Source organism: Dreissena polymorpha, chromosome 10 (assembly GCF_020536995.1).
Source record: "Dreissena polymorpha isolate Duluth1 chromosome 10, UMN_Dpol_1.0, whole genome shotgun sequence".
NCBI lineage: Eukaryota > Metazoa > Mollusca > Bivalvia > Myida > Dreissenidae > Dreissena > Dreissena polymorpha.
The window spans coordinates 1903319-1927455 of record NC_068364.1 but is presented as its reverse complement, the minus strand read 5'-3'; the positions used below and the strand labels follow the sequence as shown (position 1 = coordinate 1927455).

At 35.0% G+C, this 24137-nt stretch overlaps 3 protein-coding genes across 7 annotated transcripts in view; 2 read left to right on the top strand and 1 right to left on the bottom strand.

The window, feature by feature from the left end:
• Positions 1 to 24137, bottom strand: part of LOC127848463 (mucin-4-like) — a 359609-nt gene that overhangs the window by 319341 nt on the left and 16131 nt on the right. The gene's annotated exons all lie outside the window — the stretch shown is intronic.
• LOC127848466 (synaptic vesicle glycoprotein 2C-like) overlaps positions 1 to 24137 on the top strand; it is a 393482-nt gene that overhangs the window by 364156 nt on the left and 5189 nt on the right. The window lies entirely within an intron of this gene.
• LOC127848467 (synaptic vesicle glycoprotein 2C-like) overlaps positions 1 to 24137 on the top strand; it is a 40467-nt gene that overhangs the window by 13477 nt on the left and 2853 nt on the right. Inside the window, exons 1-9 of one of the 2 annotated variants that reach the window (XM_052380946.1) lie at positions 623 to 674; positions 4171 to 4224; positions 6568 to 6729; positions 8183 to 8345; positions 10638 to 10759; positions 13354 to 13514; positions 14932 to 15006; positions 18356 to 18442; positions 22920 to 23008. In XM_052380946.1, coding sequence (XP_052236906.1) covers positions 638 to 674; positions 4171 to 4224; positions 6568 to 6729; positions 8183 to 8345; positions 10638 to 10759; positions 13354 to 13514; positions 14932 to 15006; positions 18356 to 18442; positions 22920 to 23008 — 950 coding nt within the window. In that variant the 5' untranslated portion in view covers positions 623 to 637. Of the gene's footprint in view, positions 1 to 622; positions 675 to 4170; positions 4225 to 6567; positions 6730 to 8182; positions 8346 to 10637; positions 10760 to 13353; positions 13515 to 14931; positions 15007 to 18355; positions 18443 to 22919; positions 23009 to 24137 lie in introns of those variants that run through there. The other variant, XM_052380945.1, reaches the window with a different exon arrangement.

Here is a 24137-nt window from a genome sequence, read left to right as displayed (position 1 = left end):
CTGGCAATTTTTGATTAATTGAAAATTTATTAATAAGTGAGGACTAATTTTAAAGAGGCAAACTTTTTTCTGCAGTTTTTATGTGTTTAGATTTTATCGATTGGAAGAGGTGGGTTGTTCTAATAAAGTTGACTGAAGTGTGTTTTTGTTTTTTGCTTAGGCTATAAAATACTAGTAGGTGGTTATCAAATCAGATCAAATGCAATAATTGTAGGGAAATATTAGGCATGTCATATTCCCATCTGTCAGGATGGGCATTCAGTCAACACTCTTTAAGTCATGTATGTGTATGTAGAAGCCTCTATAAAATTTTTATAAAGAAAGAACGTTTTAAATGAAATTAGTAGTATGTACTATGTATGTAGTATGAAATATGTAACACATGTTGTATTGAGCATATGTCACATTGATCATTATTTACTAATTAGCTTAAGTGCTCTTCTGACTTTTCACATCCTAGCTGGAGCACTGTTTTTTCATGTTCAAATTGTTCTTATGTGTTTGATAAAAGGAATTACTTAAAGTTCAGTTTGCTTACCTGTTGACAATAAAAGAATAAAATTGTGTGAAAAAAGAAGATAATAAAAGAAGATAAAACAAAAATCCTTCCAATGGCACATGTCAGAAGCGAATAACAATGGAGACACACCCACTTTTATTACAAAATCCAAAAGGTACCGGTTGGCACAGGTGATATTGATTTGATAAGCATGATTCTATGGATGTTCAATCAGGATAGCTAATTGTGATCAGTCATGCAGTCGTTGGCATAGTTTACATCAACAGTTGGCATAGTTTACGTCAACAATTTACTGAAAGTCTTCTTGTCTGAAACCTTTAAGTGGACTTAAACCAAACTTTTTATGTCCCCCACTATAGTAGTGGGGGACATATTGTTTTTGCCCTGTCTGTTGGTTGGTCTGTTGGTTGGTTGGTTTGTGCCAAATTTAACATTTGCAATAACTTTTGCAATATTGAAGATAGGAACTTGATATTTGGCATGCATATGTAACTCATGGAGCTGCACATTTTGAGTGGTGAAAGGTCAAGGTCAAGGTCATCCTTCAAGGTCAAAGGTCAAATATATGGGTCAAAATCGCTCATTTAATGTAAACTTTTGCAGTATTTCAATATTCAAGATAGCAACTTGATATTTGGCATGCATGTGTATCTCATGAAGCTGCACAATTTGAGTGGTGAAAGGTTAAGGTCAAGGTCATCCTTCAAGGTCAGATGTCAAATATATGTGGCCAAAATCGCTCATTTTATGAGTACTTTTGCAATATTGAAGATAGGTACTTGATATTTGGCATGCATGTGTATCTCATAGAGCTGCACATTTTGAGTGGTGAAAGGTCAAGGTCAAGGTCATCCTTCAAGGTCAGAGGTCAAATATATGTGGCCCAAATCGCTAATTTTATGAATACTTTTGCAATATTGAAGATAGCAACTTGATACTTGGCATGCATGTGTATCTCATGGAGCTGCACATTTTTAGTGGTGAAAGGTCAAGGTCATCCTTCAAGGTCAAATATATGGGTCAAAATTGCTCATGTAATGTCACTTCTGCAATATTTAAGCTAGCAATTTTATATTTGAAATGCATGTGTATCTCATGGAGCTGCACATTTTGAGTGGTGAAGGGTCAAGGTCAAGGTCATCCTACAAGGTCAAACGTCATATAGGGGGACATTGTGTTTCACAAACACATCTTGTTCATACCATTGTTCCATAGTTCATACTAACTTATTTTGTCCTCTTTGCACACTTCTGGGCATGGGGTTAGAGATTTTTTTCTTTCTTTATAAAGTACAGAAAAACAGCACTTTCCGAATTGGGAAAAAACTATAAATTTTTCCTATTGCTGTCAAAAAAATTCCCTGATTGAAGGTTTTCAAAAACAAAGTCTTACTTGCTGGGTTCTAGTTATCAATTTATTATTTTAATGCCTAAACAGAGTCAAAGGCAACAAAAAATGGCATTTGTTTTTCTTTTTGCTTCTCTATTAACAAGCACCCAAAAGTTTGTATTTTCAACTCCTCTTTTACTTCTATGTGGATTTTGCTCACACTTTCACAGTTGACTTACCTGAATGACTACTGGTTAGCGACCTATTGTTCGCCCTTACCTATTATTCGCCAACCCCCTTAAAACCAGTCAATGTAACGTTTAATCACGTTTTCTTAGTCACATATTTACAGACTCTTGTTTCATTGAAGTTGACAGCAGCACTTCGTTAAAATGTTAGTGTAAATAGACAATTGCGATGTTTATAAATTTTGTCGCAATGTAATGTGACCTCCTTGCGGGGGATATTAATAGCACGCGCATGCTCAGAAGAAATCCCTTACTGAAACCCGACCTGTGTGCTTGGTATTTTCGTTCGTCTACTGCAATAGAGCAGGTCTAAATTATAATCACTTATTTTATCAGAATCTAATGAGTTTAACACGCACACATGATTTAAATTATAGTTTTTTAACATTAAAACTCACAAATTTGATGTTTACATATATCTGAATTGCTTGCAAAATGTACCTTGTAAACATTTCAAAGAAAAAAAAATCCCATTTAACACTGTTTGGATTTTCTCCCTTGAAAAAGGATAGTTTTGTTTGATCAAAGATCTATAAATAAACATGTTTATTTATAGATCTTTGTTTTGCTGATATTGGAAAACAAGTGATAAGTCTATTAAACACAAGCATAAGATGACATATTTCACCATCAAATTAATGTATTCACGTCATTTTAATGTTAATGTTAAGAAAAGTTTAATTAAACCTCCCATTTCTTTCCAAATGCTCAATTTATATAAATGTCCGGTATTAATACTTCTGTACAGTGGAAAATTACCTCCCTTTAATGACCTCATATACGGCCCTCGTACATACGCATGCGCCTATCAAAAAATATTTTGTTTACATTCGCTTGTAAATGACGAACCCAGGATGTATCAGTAAAAAATTTATAAAATATTTTGTATTATTTAGAAAGTTATTAAATAAAACCCCTAAATTTCAACCAAGAAATACAACATGCACTCACTGACCAGTACCAAATACTTAGTGAGACTTCTTTTCAGTTTGTTTGCACTAGTTTTGATGTGAATTTCGCAAAAACAGACTGTGTAGGTATCAGATAATATAATGCAATATTTGAGCAACTGGATTCTAAGAAAACCTTGTTTTTCTTATGTGGGCGAATAATTGGTACAGTTCCAAGCATTTTCTAGGTAGATATAGGGGTGTTTTTTAAGTGACAGTTCTCGGTTACATTTGTAAGATTTTCATAAAAAAGTAATACTAGAATTGATGTCAGTTGTTAAACATTATTTCTGCCAAGTTTCAGTAAAATCAATCTCATAAAACACTTGTAAGGCGGTAAAAAGCTCCATTTCCGGGCGAAAATGGGTCGCTAACCAGTATAGATGATGTTTAACAAAAGGAATTTTGGCTGCAACGAGTTTTTGCAGAATTATGTCCCTTTTCTTTTTCTCCACAGTTTGGAGTCCCCAGAAGCTTTTTGTACTGAACTCCTCTGGATCTGTCTCAAACTGTCACAGTATAATAACCTTAATGTGTAAATCATAGTTCAAAAGGGAATTAATATGTGACAAGTTTTGGCAGAATTATGGCATTTTTTCTGTTTTCAACTTTAGAATATACACATGTTTAGTCTCAAAATTTTATTTTTTAAACTCCCCTTTCCCTACTGAGAGAACCTTAATGAAACTTTCACAGTTAAATGACCTCAATGTGTGTATATATGTCACATTATTTGGTAACTAACCTGTATAGCCGTTGTAGTTAAATTTTGCTTGCAAACAAAAGATGACATGACCTATGTAAATGACCAATGACACATGGGGCAACTAATGTCACAGTGCCTCTATTAAACAGCCATTCTAAACATCTAATTGAAAACTTTAGCATCTGGCAACTGGATACAAAGCTATTTTGATTGAGTAATACCCAGTTAAATGCAAAAAGGTGCATCGTGGGGACTCTAAATTGGTTTCAGATAAGCTTCATTGGTCAATTGTATGTGTACAAATATGCTTAATTAAGCATTTCTGAGAGCCCTGCTAGTCTTACTGCAGTGATCAACAAGGAAAAGGAAAAGTTAGACTTATAAAGAAAATGCAGTCTGTATTTTCTGTTGTTGCAGGTGATCACAATGATGTGGACCCTGTTTCGTATGAAGAAGCCTGGAAGACTATCGGTAAGGCAGTTAGTTTGTTTTTGCTTTATGATACATATCTGATTTATGTATATGAGCAGCCCGCACAGGCTAATCAGGGATGACACTTTCTGCTTTAAGCAAGTTTGTATGCCCCCGGTAGGGTGGCATATAGCAGTTGAACTGTCCGTCAGTCCGTCAGTCTGTCAGCCTGTGCGTCTGTCCGAAAACTTTAACATTGGCCATAACTTTTGCAATATTGAAGATAGCAACTTGATATTTTGCATGCATGTGTATCTCATGAAGCTGCACATTTTGAGTGGTGAAAGGTCAAGATCATCCTTCAAGGTAAAAAAAACAATCCAAGGGAAGTAATAAGCTTTAAAAGGGAGATAATTTCTAAACCTGCCAAATGATATATTGAAATTTTATTTCTAAGCGGCTCAATAGGGGGCATTGTGTTTCTGACAAACACATCTCTTGTTGTTTTCTAGAAGTGTCTTTTAAATGAAAATCCCATCTAGCTGTAAAGTGTAGTCTTTGATTAGCCTGTGCAGACCGCACAGGCTAATCTGGGACAACACTATGCAAATGCATTAAGCCTGGTTGTGCCAGAGAGAGGCTCATATATATTAATATTTTTACACAGGGTGAAGAGTGGGTGTGGTAGTGTTCATTATATGGCTGTAGTAAAACGTTTTTTGCACCCTAAAAGTCACATTTTGTGACCAGTCATCATGAAACTCATTCAGAACATTTATTTTAACAATATCAGACTTTGTTTCAAACAGCTCTGGTCTGTTAAAACTGCCAAAGGACAGGGTTTGATTCCATATACATGTATAGCTGTAGTGAAAGCATGGGAACATTTTTTTGTTATGCCCCCGGATCGAATGATCGGGGGTATATTGTTTTTGGCCTGTCTGTCTGTCACTCTGTCAGTCTGTCTGTCTGTCATTCTGTCCCAAAACTTTAACCTTGGTCATAACTTTTGCATTATTGATGATAGCAACTTGATATTTGGCATGCATGTGTATCTCATGAAGCTGCACATTTTGAGTGGTGTAGGTCAAGGTCATCCTTCAAGGTCAAAGGTCAAATATACGGCTTCAGCGCGGCGCAGTAGGGGGCTTTGTGTTTCTGACAAACACATCTCTTGTTTAACAATCATCTTGAAACTTGCAAAGAAATTTTCTACAAATATGGTTCCAGTCAAAAATCCTGATTGCCATAGGGTGGGTAATTAGGTGAAAGTAACATTAGTTGAGCAAGAAATTTAATTTAATGCTTATCTTTCTTGTCAAACTTCATAATGTTTATTTACTCAGTGAAAATTGCTATGGGACCAACTAGGGCCATCTTGTTTGTAAAGCTTGGTCAGAAGATTGGTTCCAATTATGTTTCATCCAAGCTCATAGGCTCTTTAGTTGCTCCTCAGTTATTCTAGTTGTCCTAGTTTTTGTAGTGTTTATACCTTCTACACAACAAAGTTACATGTATGTGAGGGGTTTACTAGATTCAGGATGTTCATTTTGCTGCTGTCTGATTTATTGTATAGGACATATATTTAAAACTATTCGAGGTACGCAATGTATCAACTTCAAACTTCACATGTAGATAGATCTTATTGCAGGAAAGTGCTGTTCACAAGGGACTCTGTCTGTTGTTCCATCCGTCTGTTTGTCATTCCGTCCCACTGTCTGTCACAAAATTCTGAAATTGGGGGATATCAATTTAACTAATAAGCGTGTTATAATTCAAAGAGATATATCTACTTAAAACTGCAGGTGCTGTAGATAGATGTCTGTGCGGGGAAGTGCTGTGCACAAGAGCCGTTACTCTTGCTCACATATTTTAACAGTTGCCCCCCTTTGTTAATTTGTACACTGATAAATTGCCCTGTAAATATCTTGATAAATTAACAGAGGTATCAACTTGAAATGCCATACTTGGGTAGATCTCATCAAGAGGAATGCACTCCACAAGAGTCATCTTTTCTCCTATATTATGTTGTTGCACCTATTTATTTTTTATCGTTTTTAAAATATCCTAAAAACTAAAAGAGGTATCAACTGAAATTTAATAGGTATGTAGATCTTATTGAGGGGATGTAACGTGTTCAACCCTTTATCTCATAGAAACGTATTTTGATATATGTGTAGTCCCTTAGAAAGTTAAATTTAATTAAAGACCTTTCTTACTAGATTCAGTTTTAAAGGTTTCATATCCAACCCTTAGATACTGATGAGCAGCCAACAGCATAAAAACCTAAACATAATGCGAGTTACTCGCAGTCTGTTCTGGTTGTATGCTGTTTGCACAGAGCCATTTTCACTTTGCTTCTGAGAAGGAAAGGGATAATTTGTCTATGGTCTTGCATTCCAGGCTATGGAAAGTTCCATGTGTTACTTCTGGCACTATGTGGCTGGGCAGTGTCCAGTGATGCCATAGAGGTGCTCTCTGTGTCCTTCATGTTGCCTAGCGCTCAATGTGACCTTCATCTCTCTTCAACAGACAAGGGATGGCTCAATTCTATCATATTTGTTGGTAAGTGGAACATTTGTATGACTGTGATAATATGTCTGCATGTGTACATGTATATGACACTTTTACATCTAATAATATATAAAAATGGCGATATTTGCATGTTTAATTGATGGCTTTGTGTCCATTGTTACATGCTCTATATGTTACACAAATGATAGAACCTTTAACAAGGCAATTGTCGATACTTTGTTCACTTCTTTACAGCAAATTCAATTTCAGTGACATACATGTACATTGCTTACCAAACACTCTCAAGTGAATTGAAATACCAATTGCATTTTTCTGCGAAACTAATTTCCTCTTAAAGTACAATATATTTTTAACAGTTAGTTTTTTATTATCCCCCCCCCCCCCCATTGAAATGAAGATGTTGGTGTACTGGACTTCTGACAACTTGCTTATTATGTATAAAGACATACAGCTTTTCACGATGCTTTTCATTACTTACCAGAAGCTCTAGTTGGCATTATTAGCAAAGTAGCATGTAAACAATTTAAGAAGCCATAAATAACTTTCATTTTTAAATAGAGGTCAATTCCATAAAATATGAAAATTTTGAAAATATACTTAATCATTTTGAAGTTTTTAAGTTAATGGATCATTCTGTCACAATAATAAGTTTTAGATGTAAATTTGTGTTGTAACCTGTTGCATCCCTAGATTAATTATGTCAGCAAAACAGGACCAGTGGAAGGATGGTTCATATATTCTAGTATGTAACATGACTTGATATTATGAACGCCTTGCTGAAGTAATTCTGGGCATGAAAAAAAGAGTTTAGAAAGAATTGAGAAGCAGAAGAAATGCTCAAGATTAATTAAATCATCAGCTCAAAAGCGAAGCATCACATTATTACAATAGTTTGTATGCATAGTTGTTTTTGCATATAAATGATTAACACAAATTATTATATACTGGAGCAAACTTTCTGGTTCCAGATCTTTAGTCTTATGGGTTTTCTGCAGCATTTGCTCGCATTTTAAAAACTATATGTTATGAGCCATCCATGAAAGTTGAGGCTCAAATACACTATTTTTTTGAAAGGTGCTTTTTTCAGAATTTCTGCTTTTGTTTAGAGTGGCACAGAATATTAAAATAGAACATGTTTTAGTGATATTTCACTATTTGAAAAACTAGATATGGTGCTCCGATTAAACAACTTATTTAATGTTTTTTTGCTTAATTAACTCTTGACTGCTCAGAAGCAAAGTGAAAAAAGCCATATGCAACCAGCATAAGACCAGAACAGCCTTCTAATAATTTGCAGTCTGTTCAGGTTTTATGCTGTTTGTTGCTTATTATTATCTTGGAGTTGGAAATGAAGCCTTTAAAACTTGAATCTATAAGGAATTTAATTTGATTTTCCTAGAGATTATTGACAGGGCATAATGCATATCTGGGGGTAAAGGGTTAAAAACATGCCTATTCCTGACCCCAGTCTCTCCCACCGCAGGTATGATGGTGGGCGGCTACTTCTGGGGCTCTTTAGCTGACAGGGTCGGGCGCAGGGCAGTGCTCATGGGCTCGCTGACAGTCAACGGGCTCGGTGGGCTGGTGTCTAGCACGTCTCAGGTGTTTTGGCTCTTCCTCATCATGAGGTTTATCAGTGGCATTGGGTAAGTTACCTCCCTTGATTAGCATGACAAATTTATTTGCAACAGCGGTATTGGTTAAGTTATCTCCCTTAAATGAGCAGTACCTAACTTTATTCACAACAGCGGTTTAGGTAAAATAGCTTCCTGTGATTTGCAGTATCCCATGGACTCAAAATTTTAACACTATAGTCTTGGTTAAATTAAAATGGTTAGAGGATGTTTTTAGCTCGACTATTATAAATGAAATATATATAGTGGAGCTATCCTACTCACCCCGGCGTCGGCGTTAGCGTTAGGGTGCAAATGTTAAAGTTTGCGTTCCACCCCAAATATTTCCTATGTCCCTTGACATATTGCTTTCATATTTTGCATACTTCTTTACCAACATGACCCCAACCTATTAACAAGAGCAGACAACTGTATCAAGCATTTTGTAAGAATTATGGCCCTTTTCCACTTAGAATATGCATATAATTGATAAATCTATGTTAAAGTTTGCGTACCACCTCAAATATTTCCTATGTCCTTGGACATATTGCTTTCATATTTTGCATACTTCTTTACCAACATGACTCCAATGTATAAACAAGAGCAGACAACTGTATCAAGCATTTTGACATAATTATGGCCCCTTTTATACTTAGATAATTGAACATTTGGTTAAGTTTTGTGTTTTGGTCCATTTTACCCCTAAAGTATCATAGCTATTGCTTTTTAGACTTGGAAAACTCGCTAACTATTGTAAGGGGACTGTACAGGGCAAGTTACATAACTCTGGTTGGCAATTTAACGGAATTATGGCCCTTTTTTGTCTTTGTAACTTTGAATATTTTGTTAAATTTTGTGTTTAGACCCACTTTACTTTGCAAGAATCGATGCTATTGCTTTCAAACTTTAAATACTTTCTTTCTATCATGATGTTACTGTACCTGGCAATTTGACCTTGACCTTTGAATAACCTTGACTCAAGGTCAAATTAATAAATTTTGCTTCAATTGCCCTAACTTCTTTATTTATGATCACATTTGAGTCATACTTTGACAAAACAACACTTACCTGACATACCACAATGGACTCCATCCAAACCATCCCCCATGCTCCACCCCAGAATCTCCCCCCCCCCCCAAAAAAAAAAAATATATATTCATTTTGTTCTTTTTTTTTAAATATCATCTTTTAAATGACCGCACACCCACATTGTACCCCCTCTCCATGATGGCTTACGTTATACTGTCAAGCACTTGAATCGTCGAGGGCGCTGTTCTCTGACAGCTCTTGTTTTCTTTTCTCTCATAAACATTTTACTATATTATAAAGGCTCAAAGCTGAAGATCTAGTTTTGACTTATTTTGGCTAATATTAATTTATCAAGAAATTACGGAATTTATATGCATGAGTTAATTTACAATTACTTTTTTGAAGACCTGTCCCAGGCTGTTGGAATGCTTACCCTTGTGTTATTGCTATGATTTGTTTGGATATTAACGAATACCTTAAATTACCTGAATTCTTGTAGAACATTGCAACTTTTGTGAAAAAAAGTTATTTCTGTAAATTCATATGAATAAGGAATATCATTTTTGAATGAAACTGCTGCAGACTGATGGAAGTATATGAACATTTTAAGATGACATAAATTATTTGCTTTTGAGTTCTGCTACATTACAGGGCTTAGCTTCTAATGTTCAGAGAAACTAGTCAGTCTTCAACATAAGGTTCCGTTTTGTCTTAACTCTTTACCGATTAGATACGTATTTTCACGCTTTGTCTTAACTCTTTACCGATTAGATACGTATTTTCACGCTTTGTCTTAACTCTTTACCAATTAGATATGTATTTTCACGCATTTGTAGTACCTTAGAATACCTTTCTTACTAATTTCAAGTTTTAAAGGCTTCATTTCTAACCATTAGATACTGATGAGCAGCTCACAGCATATTACCTGAACAGACTGCGAGTTACTCGCAGATTTATCTGGTTTTATGCTGTTTGCACATAGCCACTTTCACTTTGCTTCTAAAGTGGGAACGGGTTAAGAATTACCGGCTTAACACTTGTTTTGCATGAGTGAACAATTACAATTATAATTACTGGGACAGCACATAATTTTCATCGTAATCTGACACACAATCATCATTTTGTATAATATTTTACACATGATATTGGCAATGCATATGTTTTTGTAATATGAAAGTAGTGAATTTAAGCTAATCTTATATAATTGGGGCCAGGTTGTTTTTTTTTATTCATTTTGGTAGTTTTGTCCAGTAATGCTCGTGTGACAGGTATACCCTCAGTCGTGCTGTGTTTCAGTGTTGGAGGCAGCATACCCGTGATATTCTCCTACTACACAGAGTTTTTACCAAAATTTCGACGAGGGACAATGATAAGTGCCCTTGCAACCTTTTGGATGATGGGAAACATCATAGCTTCAGGTGTGAAGTCATAATATTTTAGCTTCAGGTGTGAAGTCATTACATTTAAGCTGCAGGTGTGTAGACAATCATCATGGATACAGGTATTTCTACACAAAATGAAAATGCATATGTTTACACAAACATTAAAGATGCAGGTGTTTAGGCAAACATCATAGCTGAAGGTATGTAGGCAATCTTCATAGATCAGATGTGTCTGCAATTATTGTAGCTACAGGTATGTAGGTAAACATCGTTTATGCAGGTATTTAGGTAAACATCATTCATGCCTATATTTTTATGTTCGTGTAACATTTTTATGCCCCCCTTTGAAGAAGAGGGAGTATATTGTTTTGCACATGTCGGTCCGTCCATCCATCCAATAGATGGTTTTCGGATGATAACTCAAGAACGCTTAGGCCTAGGATCATGAAACTTCATAGGTACATTGATCATGACTTGTAGATGACCCCTATTGATTTTGAGGTCACTAGGTCAAAGGTCAAGGTCACAGTGACTCAAAGTAGTAAAATGGTTTTTGGATGATAACTCAAGAACGCTTACGCCTAGAATTATGAAACTTCATAGGTACATTGATCATGACTCGCAGATGACCCCTATTGATTTTCAGGTCACTAGGTCAAAGGTCAAGGTCACAGTGTCTTGAAATAGAAAAATGGTTTCCGGATGATAACTCAAGAAGGCTTACGCCTAGGATCATGAAACTTCATAGTTACATTGATCATGACTGGCAGATGACCCCTATTGATTTTCAGGTCACTAGGTCAAAGGTCAAGGTCACAGTGACCCGAAATAGTAAAATGGTTTCCGGTTGATAGCTCAAGAATGCTTACGCCTAGGATCATGAAACTTCATAGGTACATTGATCATGACTGGCAGATGACCCCTATTGATTTTCAGATCACTAGGTCAAAGGTCAAGGTCACAGTGACTCAAAACAGTAAAATGGTTTCCTGATGATAACTCAAGAATAATAAGGCCTAGGATCATGAAACTTAATAGGTACATTGATCATAACTGGCAGATGACCCCTATTGACTTTCTTGTCACTAGGTCAACAGTCAAGGTCACAGTGACAAAAAACGTATTTACACAATGGCTGCCACTACAACTGACAGCCCGTATGGGGGGCATGCATGTTTTACAAACAGCCCTTGTTTTGACATTGTATTAATATCATTCTTCGTGTTATTTTATTCCATTTATAAACTTACACTTATGTTAGACATAGTGTCAGGGGGGCATGGGTATGTATCTCAAATAAATATAAATGCAAAGTGGCATACCAGGCGAAAATATATCAGCTACTGCTTCACGAAAAACACAAAAAAGTCACCATCGTGGAAGTAAGTCAGTGCCCCAGATAATTATTTGGGAAATAGGGTTTTCACCCATTGATTTTGAAAAATAGGGTGATTTCATTCTTGAAATAGGGTGAAATGAGTTATAAAAATGCAAACCTTAAAATCATTGTTGCTTAACTTCTGTTGAAGCTGCACACCTGTCATACTTGTATTGATTCAATAAAACTGTTAACTTTAATACACTGATGTTTCATAACTTACATCTTTAATCCTTGAAACTGTCCATAAAATAAACTTTAAACTTTAAAAAACTCTGATGTTAACTGAGATCTTTGTTACTGTCAAACATATAAACTTGTTCTAGAAATTGTTTACTCAATCAAGGCACCCTTAGGCAGAACATCGTACTAGAAACTGAAAGTACAGATGCTTTGCAACTACATGCACAATGAGCGACGGATTAAGTCAGATTGAAAACGCATGTATGTCGTCGTAAATAATTTGGTCAAAGGCTTTATTTAAGCATGAAATCGAGTCCATTGAGCGTTTGAATAATTTTGACTGTTGTCCTGCTCCGTCATCCAGGCGCTTGTTGAATGTTGCGATAATAATTCTAAAGAGAAAATACAAAAAATTAGCAAAGCATATACGATTGTATCGTACGCATCAAATTTGACGAATTTGCGTAAAAGTCAAATTGGTTGCGTTTTCAATACGCATGATATTGTATTTATTTGCATTTTTAAACATTTTAAAAGGGTGAAAGACGCAGATACGCAGCTTATCTGGGGCACTGAAGTAAGTTCCAACTAACCTCACTTAAACCCGGAAGGCTCCCGTATACGCATGCCATTGCCCTCTAATATGTATTAATCTTTGGCATGAAAATTGACTTCAGATTTAATTTTGAATATATCAAAAAGGGAGTGAATTTATTAAATTATGGAAAATGAGTACCAGAAAGTCTTTGTGACTCAAAACCAAAATTGAATTCCAAGTGCTTTGCTTTACAAGTTAGACACATACTGTACGCATTTAAGGTACATGTTATTAAGTGCAGAGTTTAGAGTTAAGTTCAAAATATCTCATAGAGATATGAGCCAAGTTCTGGGAAAACTGGGCTTAATTCATGTGCAGTCTGCACAGGCTAATCAGGGTTTACACTTTCGGCATAGAAGAAACTGCCTTTAAACAAAAAATACAATAAGTTTTATAGTGGTTTCCCTGGTTAGCTTGTGCAGACTAAACTTGCTAATCAGGATGACATTCACGCATCTTTAATTCCAACAGGCTTAGCTTGGCTGGTGATCCCGCACCCAGAGCTGGGTTATTATTCCTCTGGCTTCAAGTACAACAGCTGGAGAATCTTCATAGCGATCTGCACCTTCCCCAGCCTCTCCTCCGCCTTCTTGTTTATGTTCATGCCTGAAAGCCCCAAGTTCTTTCTCACGGTAAGGATGGATCCTAATCTAATCCATTTTCATGCCGGAAAGTTTGTTCATATTGTCTGAAAGTTCCAAGTTTGTTCATAAGTTCTGAAAGCAGCATTCAAAAAAGATGATTTGTAGTTGCTGCAAGCCATATTTGGGAATGCCTCTCTAGTAAATCATCAATGTTTAATTCCTTTCTAGTAAATCATTAATGTTTAATGTCTCTAGTAAATCATCAATGTTTAATTCCTCTCTAGTAAATCACTAATGTTTTATGCCTCTCTAGTAAATCATCAATGTTTATTGCCTCTCTAGTAAATAATTAATGTTTAATGCCTCTAGTAAATCATCAATGTTTATTGCCTCTAGTAAATGATTAATGTTTTATGTCTCTAGTAAATCATCAATTTTTAATGCCTCTCCAGTAAATCATCAATGTTTATAGCCTCTCTAGTAATTCAATTATGTTTTATGTCTCTAGTAACTCATCAATGTTTTATGCCTCTCTAGTAAATCATCAATGTTTATTGCCTCTGTAGTAAATCATTAATGTGTAATGCCTCTAGTAAATCATCAATGTTTTTGCCTCTCTAGTAAATCATTAATGTTTTATGTCTCTAGTAAATCATCAATGTTTAATGCCTCTCCAGTAAATCATTAATGTTTTATGTCTCTAGTAAATCATCAATGTTTAATGCCTTTCTAGTTAATCATTAATGTTTAATGCCATTTTAGTAAATCATTAATGTTAAATGACTCTAGTAAATCATCAATGTTTATTGCCTCTCTAGTAAATCATTAATGTTTTATGTCTCTAGTAAATCATCAATGTTTTATGCTTCTCTAGTAGATCATCAATGTTTATTGCTTCTCTAGTAAATCATTATGCCTCTGGTAAATCATCAATGTTTATTGCCTCTCTAGTTAATCATTAATGTTTTATGTCTCTAGTAAATCATTAATGTGTAATGCCTCTCTAGAAATCAACAATGTTTAATGTCTCTAGAAAATCATCAATGTTTAATGCCTCTCTAGTAAATCATTAATGTTTAATGCCTCTCTAGTAAATCATTTATGTTTTATGTCTCTAGTAAATCATCAATGTTTAATGCCTCTCTAGTAAATCATCAATGTTTAATGCCTCTTTAGTAAATCATTAATGTTTTATGTCTCTACTAAATCATTAATGTTTAATGCCTCTAGTAAATCATCAATGTTTAATGCCTCTCTTGTAAATCATTAATATTTTATGTCTCTCTTGTAAATCATTAATTTGAAATGCTTCTGTAGTAAATCATCATTGTATTTTCTTCTCTTACAAAGATCTCTCAATCAAATTCAAATACCATTCATAATTGGCTCATTGAATGATATTTATATCAAACAAAACTACTAAGAAAATGTCATGTTTGTTCCATGGTGCGAGTTTCACTTTCAGAAACATGATGAAGCTAGAGCTCTAGACAGTCTGAGAACAGTCCACAGAATGAATCATGGAAATAAAGCATTCCTGGTAAGAATATTGAGCTGTCTCTTGTTAACTGTACTTAATCTGCTTTTGACTGGTGTATGTTGTCTCATAGTTTAATAGTTTGTTTGCTATACAGCCACCATCCCTTGCATACACATAAAGACATACAAAATGCATATAGGTATAATATAGATGTGAACAAATAAAATTCAATTGTGGTATCACAAAACAAGTTTGTAAGTTTACAACACTAGGTCTTTCTTAGGCAAAGTCAATATACATGGCTATATTTGTATAATAGTTTTATCACTGGAGGCTAAAGCATTTATTTATTGATTGTTGGCTGATGGTTAAACATGGAAGGAATATACCTTTCACAAAGATCTTCACAGAAAGAACATTCAAGTTAGAAATTATATTCATTTTCAATATAAGTCTTGCACAAGGGTATAACCTTTCGTTTCATTCCAGATATATGTATCGCCCATGTTCAATCATGAGTTGATGTAATGATGTTCTGAAGCGGACATAAGCATTTCTTAATTTTTGAATTGAAATGACGTTAAGGTACTGTTCCCCTTCAAAATCTGTTCTAAAACCATATACAGGATGTCTCCCATACATGCCATACGTCCTGGATCGTCCGGGACAGCCCCGGAAATGCATACCCTGTCCCGCAGTCCCGGAAATTTGTCAAATGTCCCGGATTTCAGTAAAACCTGTATCAGAGACGTAGATATCTACGTCTCTGTTTTTACTATAAACGAACTCTGGAGTGGAACACAATATATGAGTGCGGTATGCGGTTACCATAAAAATCTCTACTTGGCACATCTTCGCGACCATTTTTTAGATAAAAAATTCTCTGATATTGAAATTCTTTCAGAATAAATCAAATTTAATGAATGAACAAAAATAAGGATGTAAACAAACAGCAAATAGATCGACTTTATGTACGCAACATATAGTAACTGATTTGAACATTTATGCCTGTAAAAACTTGCCTTGTTACACATTAAATAAATTCTCTTGATAAATGTAATTGTTTTTATTTAATTATTCACACCAATTTTGACACTCTTTGTTTCAGCGTTTTTAACCCGGTGTTTTATTGCACCTTTGTTCATCATAAAGCGATTATCTCGTTATGATCGGACACTGTCCAAACAATTACAAAGAACATATGGTGTCATAAATCCAGGGACCTATTCTTGGGCCCCTGCATAAACCACATGTGGCATACAACCGTCTGGTCATTAAAGACAATTTATGATACCTCCATGTCATCTCTTGGCATATTGAGCGATCATCTAAGAAAAATTGTTAAGCCAAAATACGAAACAGATGCTTTAATAAAATATTTTAACATATTTAAAAAAATGAAGATACATTTGTCTGAAATGGATTAACAGGAATTAGTGTATGTATATATTAGCCTGTTTAATCATAATAATAGAGTGTTAATAACTATAAATTAAAAATATTGTGCAATTTCATTGCTACACAATTAACGTATTTAACGAGTACCGGCAAATGTAAACTCGGCTATTACGTGTTAAGATTGTACGTTTCTGTAGTGTACAAAATGACATCATGAAAACAAGCAAACATCAATAGGGTAAAAAATACTTGCGTAAAATAAATTAATATATAGATTCATTTATCATAAAATGCTAGATTGTTATCACTCCTTATCACCAGTAAAGAGAGTGCACGCAAAGACAGTTTAATTTGCTTAATATGCAGTTCTTGTTTTTCATATGTATGCTAAACTTTATGATATTGTCATTCGATGGAAACGAAACGGTAATTCATTCAATGGAAAATAAAATTAATACAATGTTTATAAATTGAAATGTATTCCGCTTTTAGGGCTTCGTTTTATAATTGATTAAATGCCCCTCTTACACTTTAGCTCGCTTATGAACAATAACAATATCTACACCACTTATATTTATAATCAAATTAATGTATGTGTTATTATCTTTGAAATATAATTTACCAAAATCTTACAATCACAAAGAATAGGAAAGAATATTTATTGTTTTGTTTTGTTGGATTGCCAGTTTTTAGTCTTCCGACCACGTTTACTCTGATGTTAATAACTAATTCGTATTTTTATACAGAGGAAATTATATTTATGAAAATACATTTATTGGTACTAAATATTATATTTTTGCACTATTATTTAAGAGTTTTAATGTTTATTTCAGATTTTTGTATTGTTTTATTGACTAAACAAACGACATGTATACATGTTTTACGTTACTGTAACCAGTGTTTTTTGCCAACCAGCCAGTGCGCATGCGAGGAAAATACCGAATGTAAACAATAGCATTCAACTGGTCTATATATGTCCGGGAAAATCGGAAAATGTCCCGGAAAATTTAGCACTATGTCCCGGAATCGGTCTGAAAATTTATGGCATGTATGATGTCTCCACAATTGCCAAGTACAGCCATATTACATGTATGTAATGGTGCTGACATAAATCTCTTGCAAGCATATATATTAACACGTTTGACAACATCAACTGATTTAAGTCCCCAAAGCTCAGAGCCATAGAATAGGATAAACATAACCTTGGCATCAATAAGCTTGAAATTTCAGTCCTATTTCATTAGCATGTAATATACATGAAAAGAAGATAACAGCGATACAATTACAAGTTTTGCCTTGACAGCCATGTTTTCTGACATTTTATACATTGACAAAATTGATGAAAAGTATATGCCTACATAATTGAACCGTTAACACATTCAACTTTTCATCAGCATATTACCAATTTACCCTTGAGGATAACTTTTGAATGTCAGACACTCACAATATCCTCTTAAGCAGTCATTAAAGGAACTTTTTCTTGAATGTTCACAGTTAACATCAATTAACTGACAATTAAAAATTTGAATAGTTTACAAAAAAAAAAATTCATTTTGTGAAGAATTATTTGTCAGGAGCATTTATTTCCTAAGTTGATGTAGGTAAATTATTAATAAGTGTTAATCGTTTTTCATCGAAAGTTAAATTGCATGTCTACACAATAGGGGTTGGAAATTTTCTTTCTAACATTCTTGTTAATTGATATTTTCTGTTCAAAACTTAAGAAAATTAGTTCAAGTCCCATGTATTTGAGTACTGCTCTGGGAAAACAGGGCTTTATGCGTGTGCGTAAAGTATTGTTCTGGATAAACTTATAGGGGATGAAATTTTCAGCTTTTATCGTATTTTTGGTTTGATGGAAGTCTCTTCTTAGCAAAAATCCAATGAGAGTAGGAAGTGTCTTTCCAGATTAGCCTGTGTGGATCACACAGGCTAATCTGGGACAACACTTTGCGCAAAGACATTCAACCCTGTTTTCCCAGGTTGGGTCTCATTTGATGTTCAACTTTAGATCAAGCGCCTTATTTTGACCACTGAGAGGGAGGAAGTGGAGTCGGAGGATAAAAGGAACCTCAGGTGTATGGAGAACATGAAATCTGTAAGTGCTCAAATATGACAATAGTTCCTCTGTCAGAAAATGATTGAATCTCTTGATAAATACTTTATTTTCAAACAAAAGTTAAAAAAGGTCCTACGTTTCCTTCCTTTTATATTCAAAATAAATAATATTGTTCTATTTTTTAATATTTCAAACAAGGCAATTTATCTTTCTTTAAATTATTTTTAGCTCACCTGTCACAAAGTGACATGGTGAGCTTATGTGACCATGTAATGTCCGGCGTCCGTTGTGCGTGTGTGCATGCGTGTGTGCGTCCGTCAACAATTTGTTTGTGTAGACAGTAGATGTCACAGTTTTCATCCAATCATTATAAAATTTGATCAGAATGTTTATCTTGATGAAATCTGGGTTGGGATTGTATTTGGGTCACCTGGGGTCAAATACTAGGTCAATAGGTCAAATAATAGAAAAACCTTGTGTAGACAATAGAGGTGGCAGTTTTCATCCAATCTTTATGAAATTTGGTCAGAATGTTTATCTTGATGAAATCTGGGTTGGGATTGTATTTGGGTCATCTGGGGTCAAAAAACTAGGTCAAATAATAGAAAAACCATGTGTAGACAATAGAGGTCACAGTTTTCATCCAATCTTTATGAAATTTGGTCAGAATGTTTGTCTTGATGAAATCTGGCTTGAGATTGTATTTCGGTCATCTGGGGTCAAAAACTAGGTCTTTAGGTCAAATAATAGAAAAACCTTGTGAAGATAATAGAGGTCACAGTTTTCATCCAATCTTTATGAAATTTGATCAGAATGTTTATCTTGGCGAAATCTGCGCTGGGATTGTATTTGGGTCACCTGGGGTCAAAAACTAGGTCAATAGGTCAAATATTAGAAAACCTTGTGTAGACAATAGAGGTCACAGTTTTCATCCAATCTTTATGAAATTTGGTCAGAATGTTTATCTTGATGAAATCTGGGTTGGGATTGTATTTGGGTCATCTGGGGTTAAAAACTAGGTCAAATAAAAGAAAAACCTTGTGTAGATGAAAGAGGTCACAGTTTCCATCCTATCTTTATAAATTTTGGTCAGAATGTTTATCTTGATAAAATCTGGATTGGGATTGTATTTCGGTCATCTGGGGTCAACAACTAAGTCACTAGGTCAAATCATAGAAAAACCCGTGTGTAGACAATAGAGGTCACAGTTTTCATCAGATCTTAATTAAATATTGTCAGAATGTTTGTGTTGTTACAGTCTGTGTTGGGATTGAATTTGGGTCATCTAGGGTCAAAAACTAGGTCACTAGGTCAAATTAAAAAAACAACATTTGTAGACAGTAGAGGTCACAGTTTTTATCCAAACTTAATTAAATTTGGCCAGAATGTTTATTTCGATGAAATCTGGGTTGGGATTGTATTTGGGTCATCTGTGGTCAAAAACTAGGTCACTAGGTCAAATCACAAAAAAACCTTGTGTAGACAATAGAGGTCATAGTTTTCATCTGATCTTAATGAAGTATGGTCAGAATGTTTATCTTGATAATATCTGATTTTATATGGCATATGGGTCATCTGGGGTCAAAAATTAGGTCACCGGGCCAATTGTAGTAAAACCTTGTGTAGATGAAGGAGGTCACAGTTTTCATCACGTCTTAATGACATTTTGTCAGAATGTATTAATTAATGAAATCTTTCTTGGGATTGTATATGGGTCTGATAGAATTTAAGTTGATGTAGCAAGGTTAGTCAGGTGAGCGATTCAGGGCCATTATGGCCCTCTTGTTTTAATTAATTTGGGTTCTAATGAAGTTTTTATTGGTTTAAATCTTAGATAAAAAACAAATTTATTGTGTTGAAACCATCTTATTTCAATTGCAATTCTGCTTACCATTATAATTAATTGATTGAGAAATGAGTATCACAGGTTAATAGCTCTTTGTTCATAAATACCTCAAAATTTATCAATGAATGAAATAAGTCATGTGTGAAATGTAATTGAAAAAAAATCTTCCCAAATTTTATTAAAACTGTTCAGTAGGTATGATGCGATTGCTTCATGCTTTTTTAAGGGGATTATGAGCCTTGCTCTATGAAAACAAGGTTTAATGTAAGAGTATAGTGTCCTCCTAGTATGAGAGTATAGTGTCCTCCTAGTATGAGAGTATAGTGTCCTCCTAGTATGAGAGTATAGTGTCCTCCTAGTATAAGAGTATAGTGTCCTCCTAGTATGAGAGTATAGTGTCCTCCTAGAATAAGAGTATAGTGTCCTCCTAGTTAAGAGTATAGTGTCCTCCTAGTATGAGAGTATAGTGTCCTCCTAGTATGAGAGTATAGTGTCCTCCTAGTATGAGAGTATAGTGTCCTCCTAGTATAAGAGTATAGTGTCCTCCTAGTATGAGAGTATAGTGTCCTCCTAGTATAAGAGTATAGTGTCCTCCTAGTTAAGAGTATAGTGTCCTCCTAGTATAAGAGTATAGTGTCCTCCTAGTTAAGAGTATAGTGTCCTCCTAGTTAAGAGTATAGTGTCCTCCTAGTTAAGAGTATAGTGTCCTCCTAGTATAAGAGTATAGTGTCCTCCTAGTTAAGAGTATGGTGTCCTCCTAGTATAAGAGTATAGTGTCCTCCTAGTTAAGGGTATAGTGTCCTCCTAGTATAAGAGTATAGTGTCCTCCTAGTATAAGAGTATAGTGTCCTCCTAGTTAAGAGTATAGTGCCCTTCTAGTTAAGAGTATAGTGTCGTCCTAGTATAAGGGTATAGTGTCCTCCTAGTATAAGAGTAAAGTGTCCTCCTAGTATAAGAGTATAGTGTCATCCTAGTTAAGAGTATAGTGTCCTCCTAGTATAAGAGTATAGTGTCCTCCTAGTATAAGAGTATAGTGTCCTCCTAGTTAAGAGTATAGTGTCCTCCTAGTATAAGAGTATAGTGTCCTCCTAGTATAAGAGTATAGTGTCCTCCTAGTTAAGAGTATAGTGTCCTCCTAGTTAAGAGTATAGTGTCCTTCTAGTATAAGAGTATAGTGTCCTCCTAGTATAAGAGTATAGTGTCCTCCTAGTTAAGAGTATAGTGTCCTCCTAGTTAAGAGTATAGTGTCCTCCTAGTATAAGAGTATAGTGTCCTCCTAGTATAAGAGAATAGTGTCCTCCTAGTTAAGGGTATGGTGTCCTCCTAGTATAAGAGTATAGTGTCCTCCTAGTTAAGAGTATAGTGTCCTCCTAGTATAAGAGTATAGTGTCCTCCTAGTTAAGAGTAAAGTGTCCTCCTAGTTAAGATTATAGTGTCCTCCTAGTATAAGAGAATAGTGTCCTCCTAGTATAAGAGTATAGTGTCCTCCTAGTATAAGATTATAGTGTCCTCCTGTTAAGAGTATAGTGTCCTCCTAGTATAAGAGTATAGTGTCCTCCTAGTTAAGAGTATAGTGTCCTCCTAGTATAAGAGTATAGTGTCCTCCTAGTTAAGAGTATGGTGTCCTCCTAGTTAAGAGTATAGTGTCCTCCTAGTATAAGAGTATAGTGTCCTCCTAGTTAAGAGTATAGTGTCCTTCTAGTATAAGAGTATAGTGTCCTCCTAGTATGAGGGTATAGTGTCCTCCTAGTATAAGAGTATAGTGTCCTCCTAGTATAAGAGTATAGTGTCCTCCTAGTTAAGAGTATAGTGTCCTCCTAGTATAAGAGTATAGTGTCCTCCTAGTATAAGAGTATAGTGTCCTCCTAGTTAAGAGTATAGTGTCCTCCTAGTTAAGAGTATAGTGTCCTTCTAGTATAAGAGTATAGTGTCCTCCTAGTATAAGAGTATAGTGTCCTCCTAGTTAAGAGTATAGTGTCCTCCTAGTTAAGAGTATAGTGTCCTCCTAGTATAAGAGTATAGTGTCCTCCTAGTATAAGAGTATAGTGTCCTCCTAGTTAAGGGTATGGTGTCCTCCTAGTATAAGAGTATAGTGTCCTCCTAGTTAAGAGTATAGTGTCCTCCTAGTATAAGAGTATAGTGTCCTCCTAGTTAAGAGTATAGTGTCCTCCTAGTTAAGAGTATAGTGTCCTCCTAGTATAAGATTATAGTGTCCTCCTAGTATAAGAGTATAGTGTCCTCCTAGTATAAGATTATAGTGTCCTCCTGTTAAGAATATAGTGTCCTCCTAGTATAAGAGTATAGTGTCCTCCTAGTTAAGAGTATAGTGTCCTCCTAGTATAAGAGTATAGTGTCCTCCTAGTTAAGAGTATAGTGTCCTCCTAGTATAAGAGTATAGTGTCCTCCTAGTATAAGAGTATAGTGTCCTCCTAGTTAAGAGTATAGTGTCCTCCTAGTTAAGCCTGTGCAATCACAAAGGCTAATCAGGGACGACACTTTCTGCCTAAACCAGATTTTGCCAAAAAGAAAGACTTCCTTTGAATGAAACATACCATAAAAGCCGAAAGTGTTTACCCTGATAAGCATATGTGGACTTCATAGGCTAGTTTTGGACGACACTTTAAGCATCTGCATTAAGACCAGTTTTCATATGTTGTTATATTGCCACAGATTGTTCATCAGACACAGAAGCTGTTTGGGCGCTCCCTGCGGCGGACCACTATCATCATGCTCATCATCAACTTTACGCTGAGTTTCGGGTCAGACATACCTCTTTAATTTCTTGTTGGGAGGCTTAATGCATGTGCGTAAAATGTCGTCCTAGATTAGCCTGTGTAGTCTGCACATGCTAATCATGGAAACACTTTCTTTCTAAACTTGATTTTGGTTCAGAGGAGACTTCCTAAAAACGAAAAATTCGATAAAATAGGAAAATGTAATCCCTGATTAGCACAGGCTAATCTTGAAAGGCAATTTATGCACATGGATTAAGAACAGTTTTCCAAGAACATGGCTCACTTTCTTGTGGGGAGGTCTTGTTTTATCTGATTTGTTTGTTGCCCATGTTTATAAACAGTATTAAACCAAGTTTTAATCTTGATTTTTGGATTCTTACACAAACTTATATGTAACTTGTATGATTTTTAATTTCTGACCAAATGCATAGCCTTATTTTGGTTTAAAGACATCCATGGCATGGCAGTTGTTACACTTATTGGTTTTAGAGCATTTGTCCAATTTATCATGTTATGTAGACAACTTATAAAATTTACTACTTGTTTGTATGTATAAATTAAAATTGTAAATTTTCATTTTACTTGCCCCCAGCATTGGGCGAGTTGATTAGAGAGAAGACTGATTTGAAATAATTTTGCAATAGTATACAACTCTAATGATTTATTTATCATTTTTGCTTGAATAAAATAGTATTGAAAGCATATAAGCTTGTTTGTTTTTGTTATTTTAAAGCATTGGATTAAAAGAACGGACACTTTTCCTCATTTATCTTAAGCATTCAGATTTGCACTTTGACGGGTTAGTAGTACCTAAGAAAAAGGAATTCTATTCCTTTGTATCTTCTTCAGATACTTAAAAGCAGCAAACAGCATACAACTTAAAAACTGCAAGTTAAACACAGGCTGTTCTGGTGTTATGCTGGTTGCTTATAGCCGTTTTCACTTTGCTTCTGAGCAGGAAAGGGTTAACCATTTGCATGCTGGGAAATTTGTCGTCTGCTAAAATGTCTTCTGCTGAATTTCTAAAATTAGCATTTTCTTCGATTTTTTTCAAAGAACACTATCAGAATAGCAAACAGTTTGGATCCTGCTGAGACGCCACGTTCTGTGGCGTCTCATCTGGATCCAAACTGTCTGCAAAGACCTTCAAAAT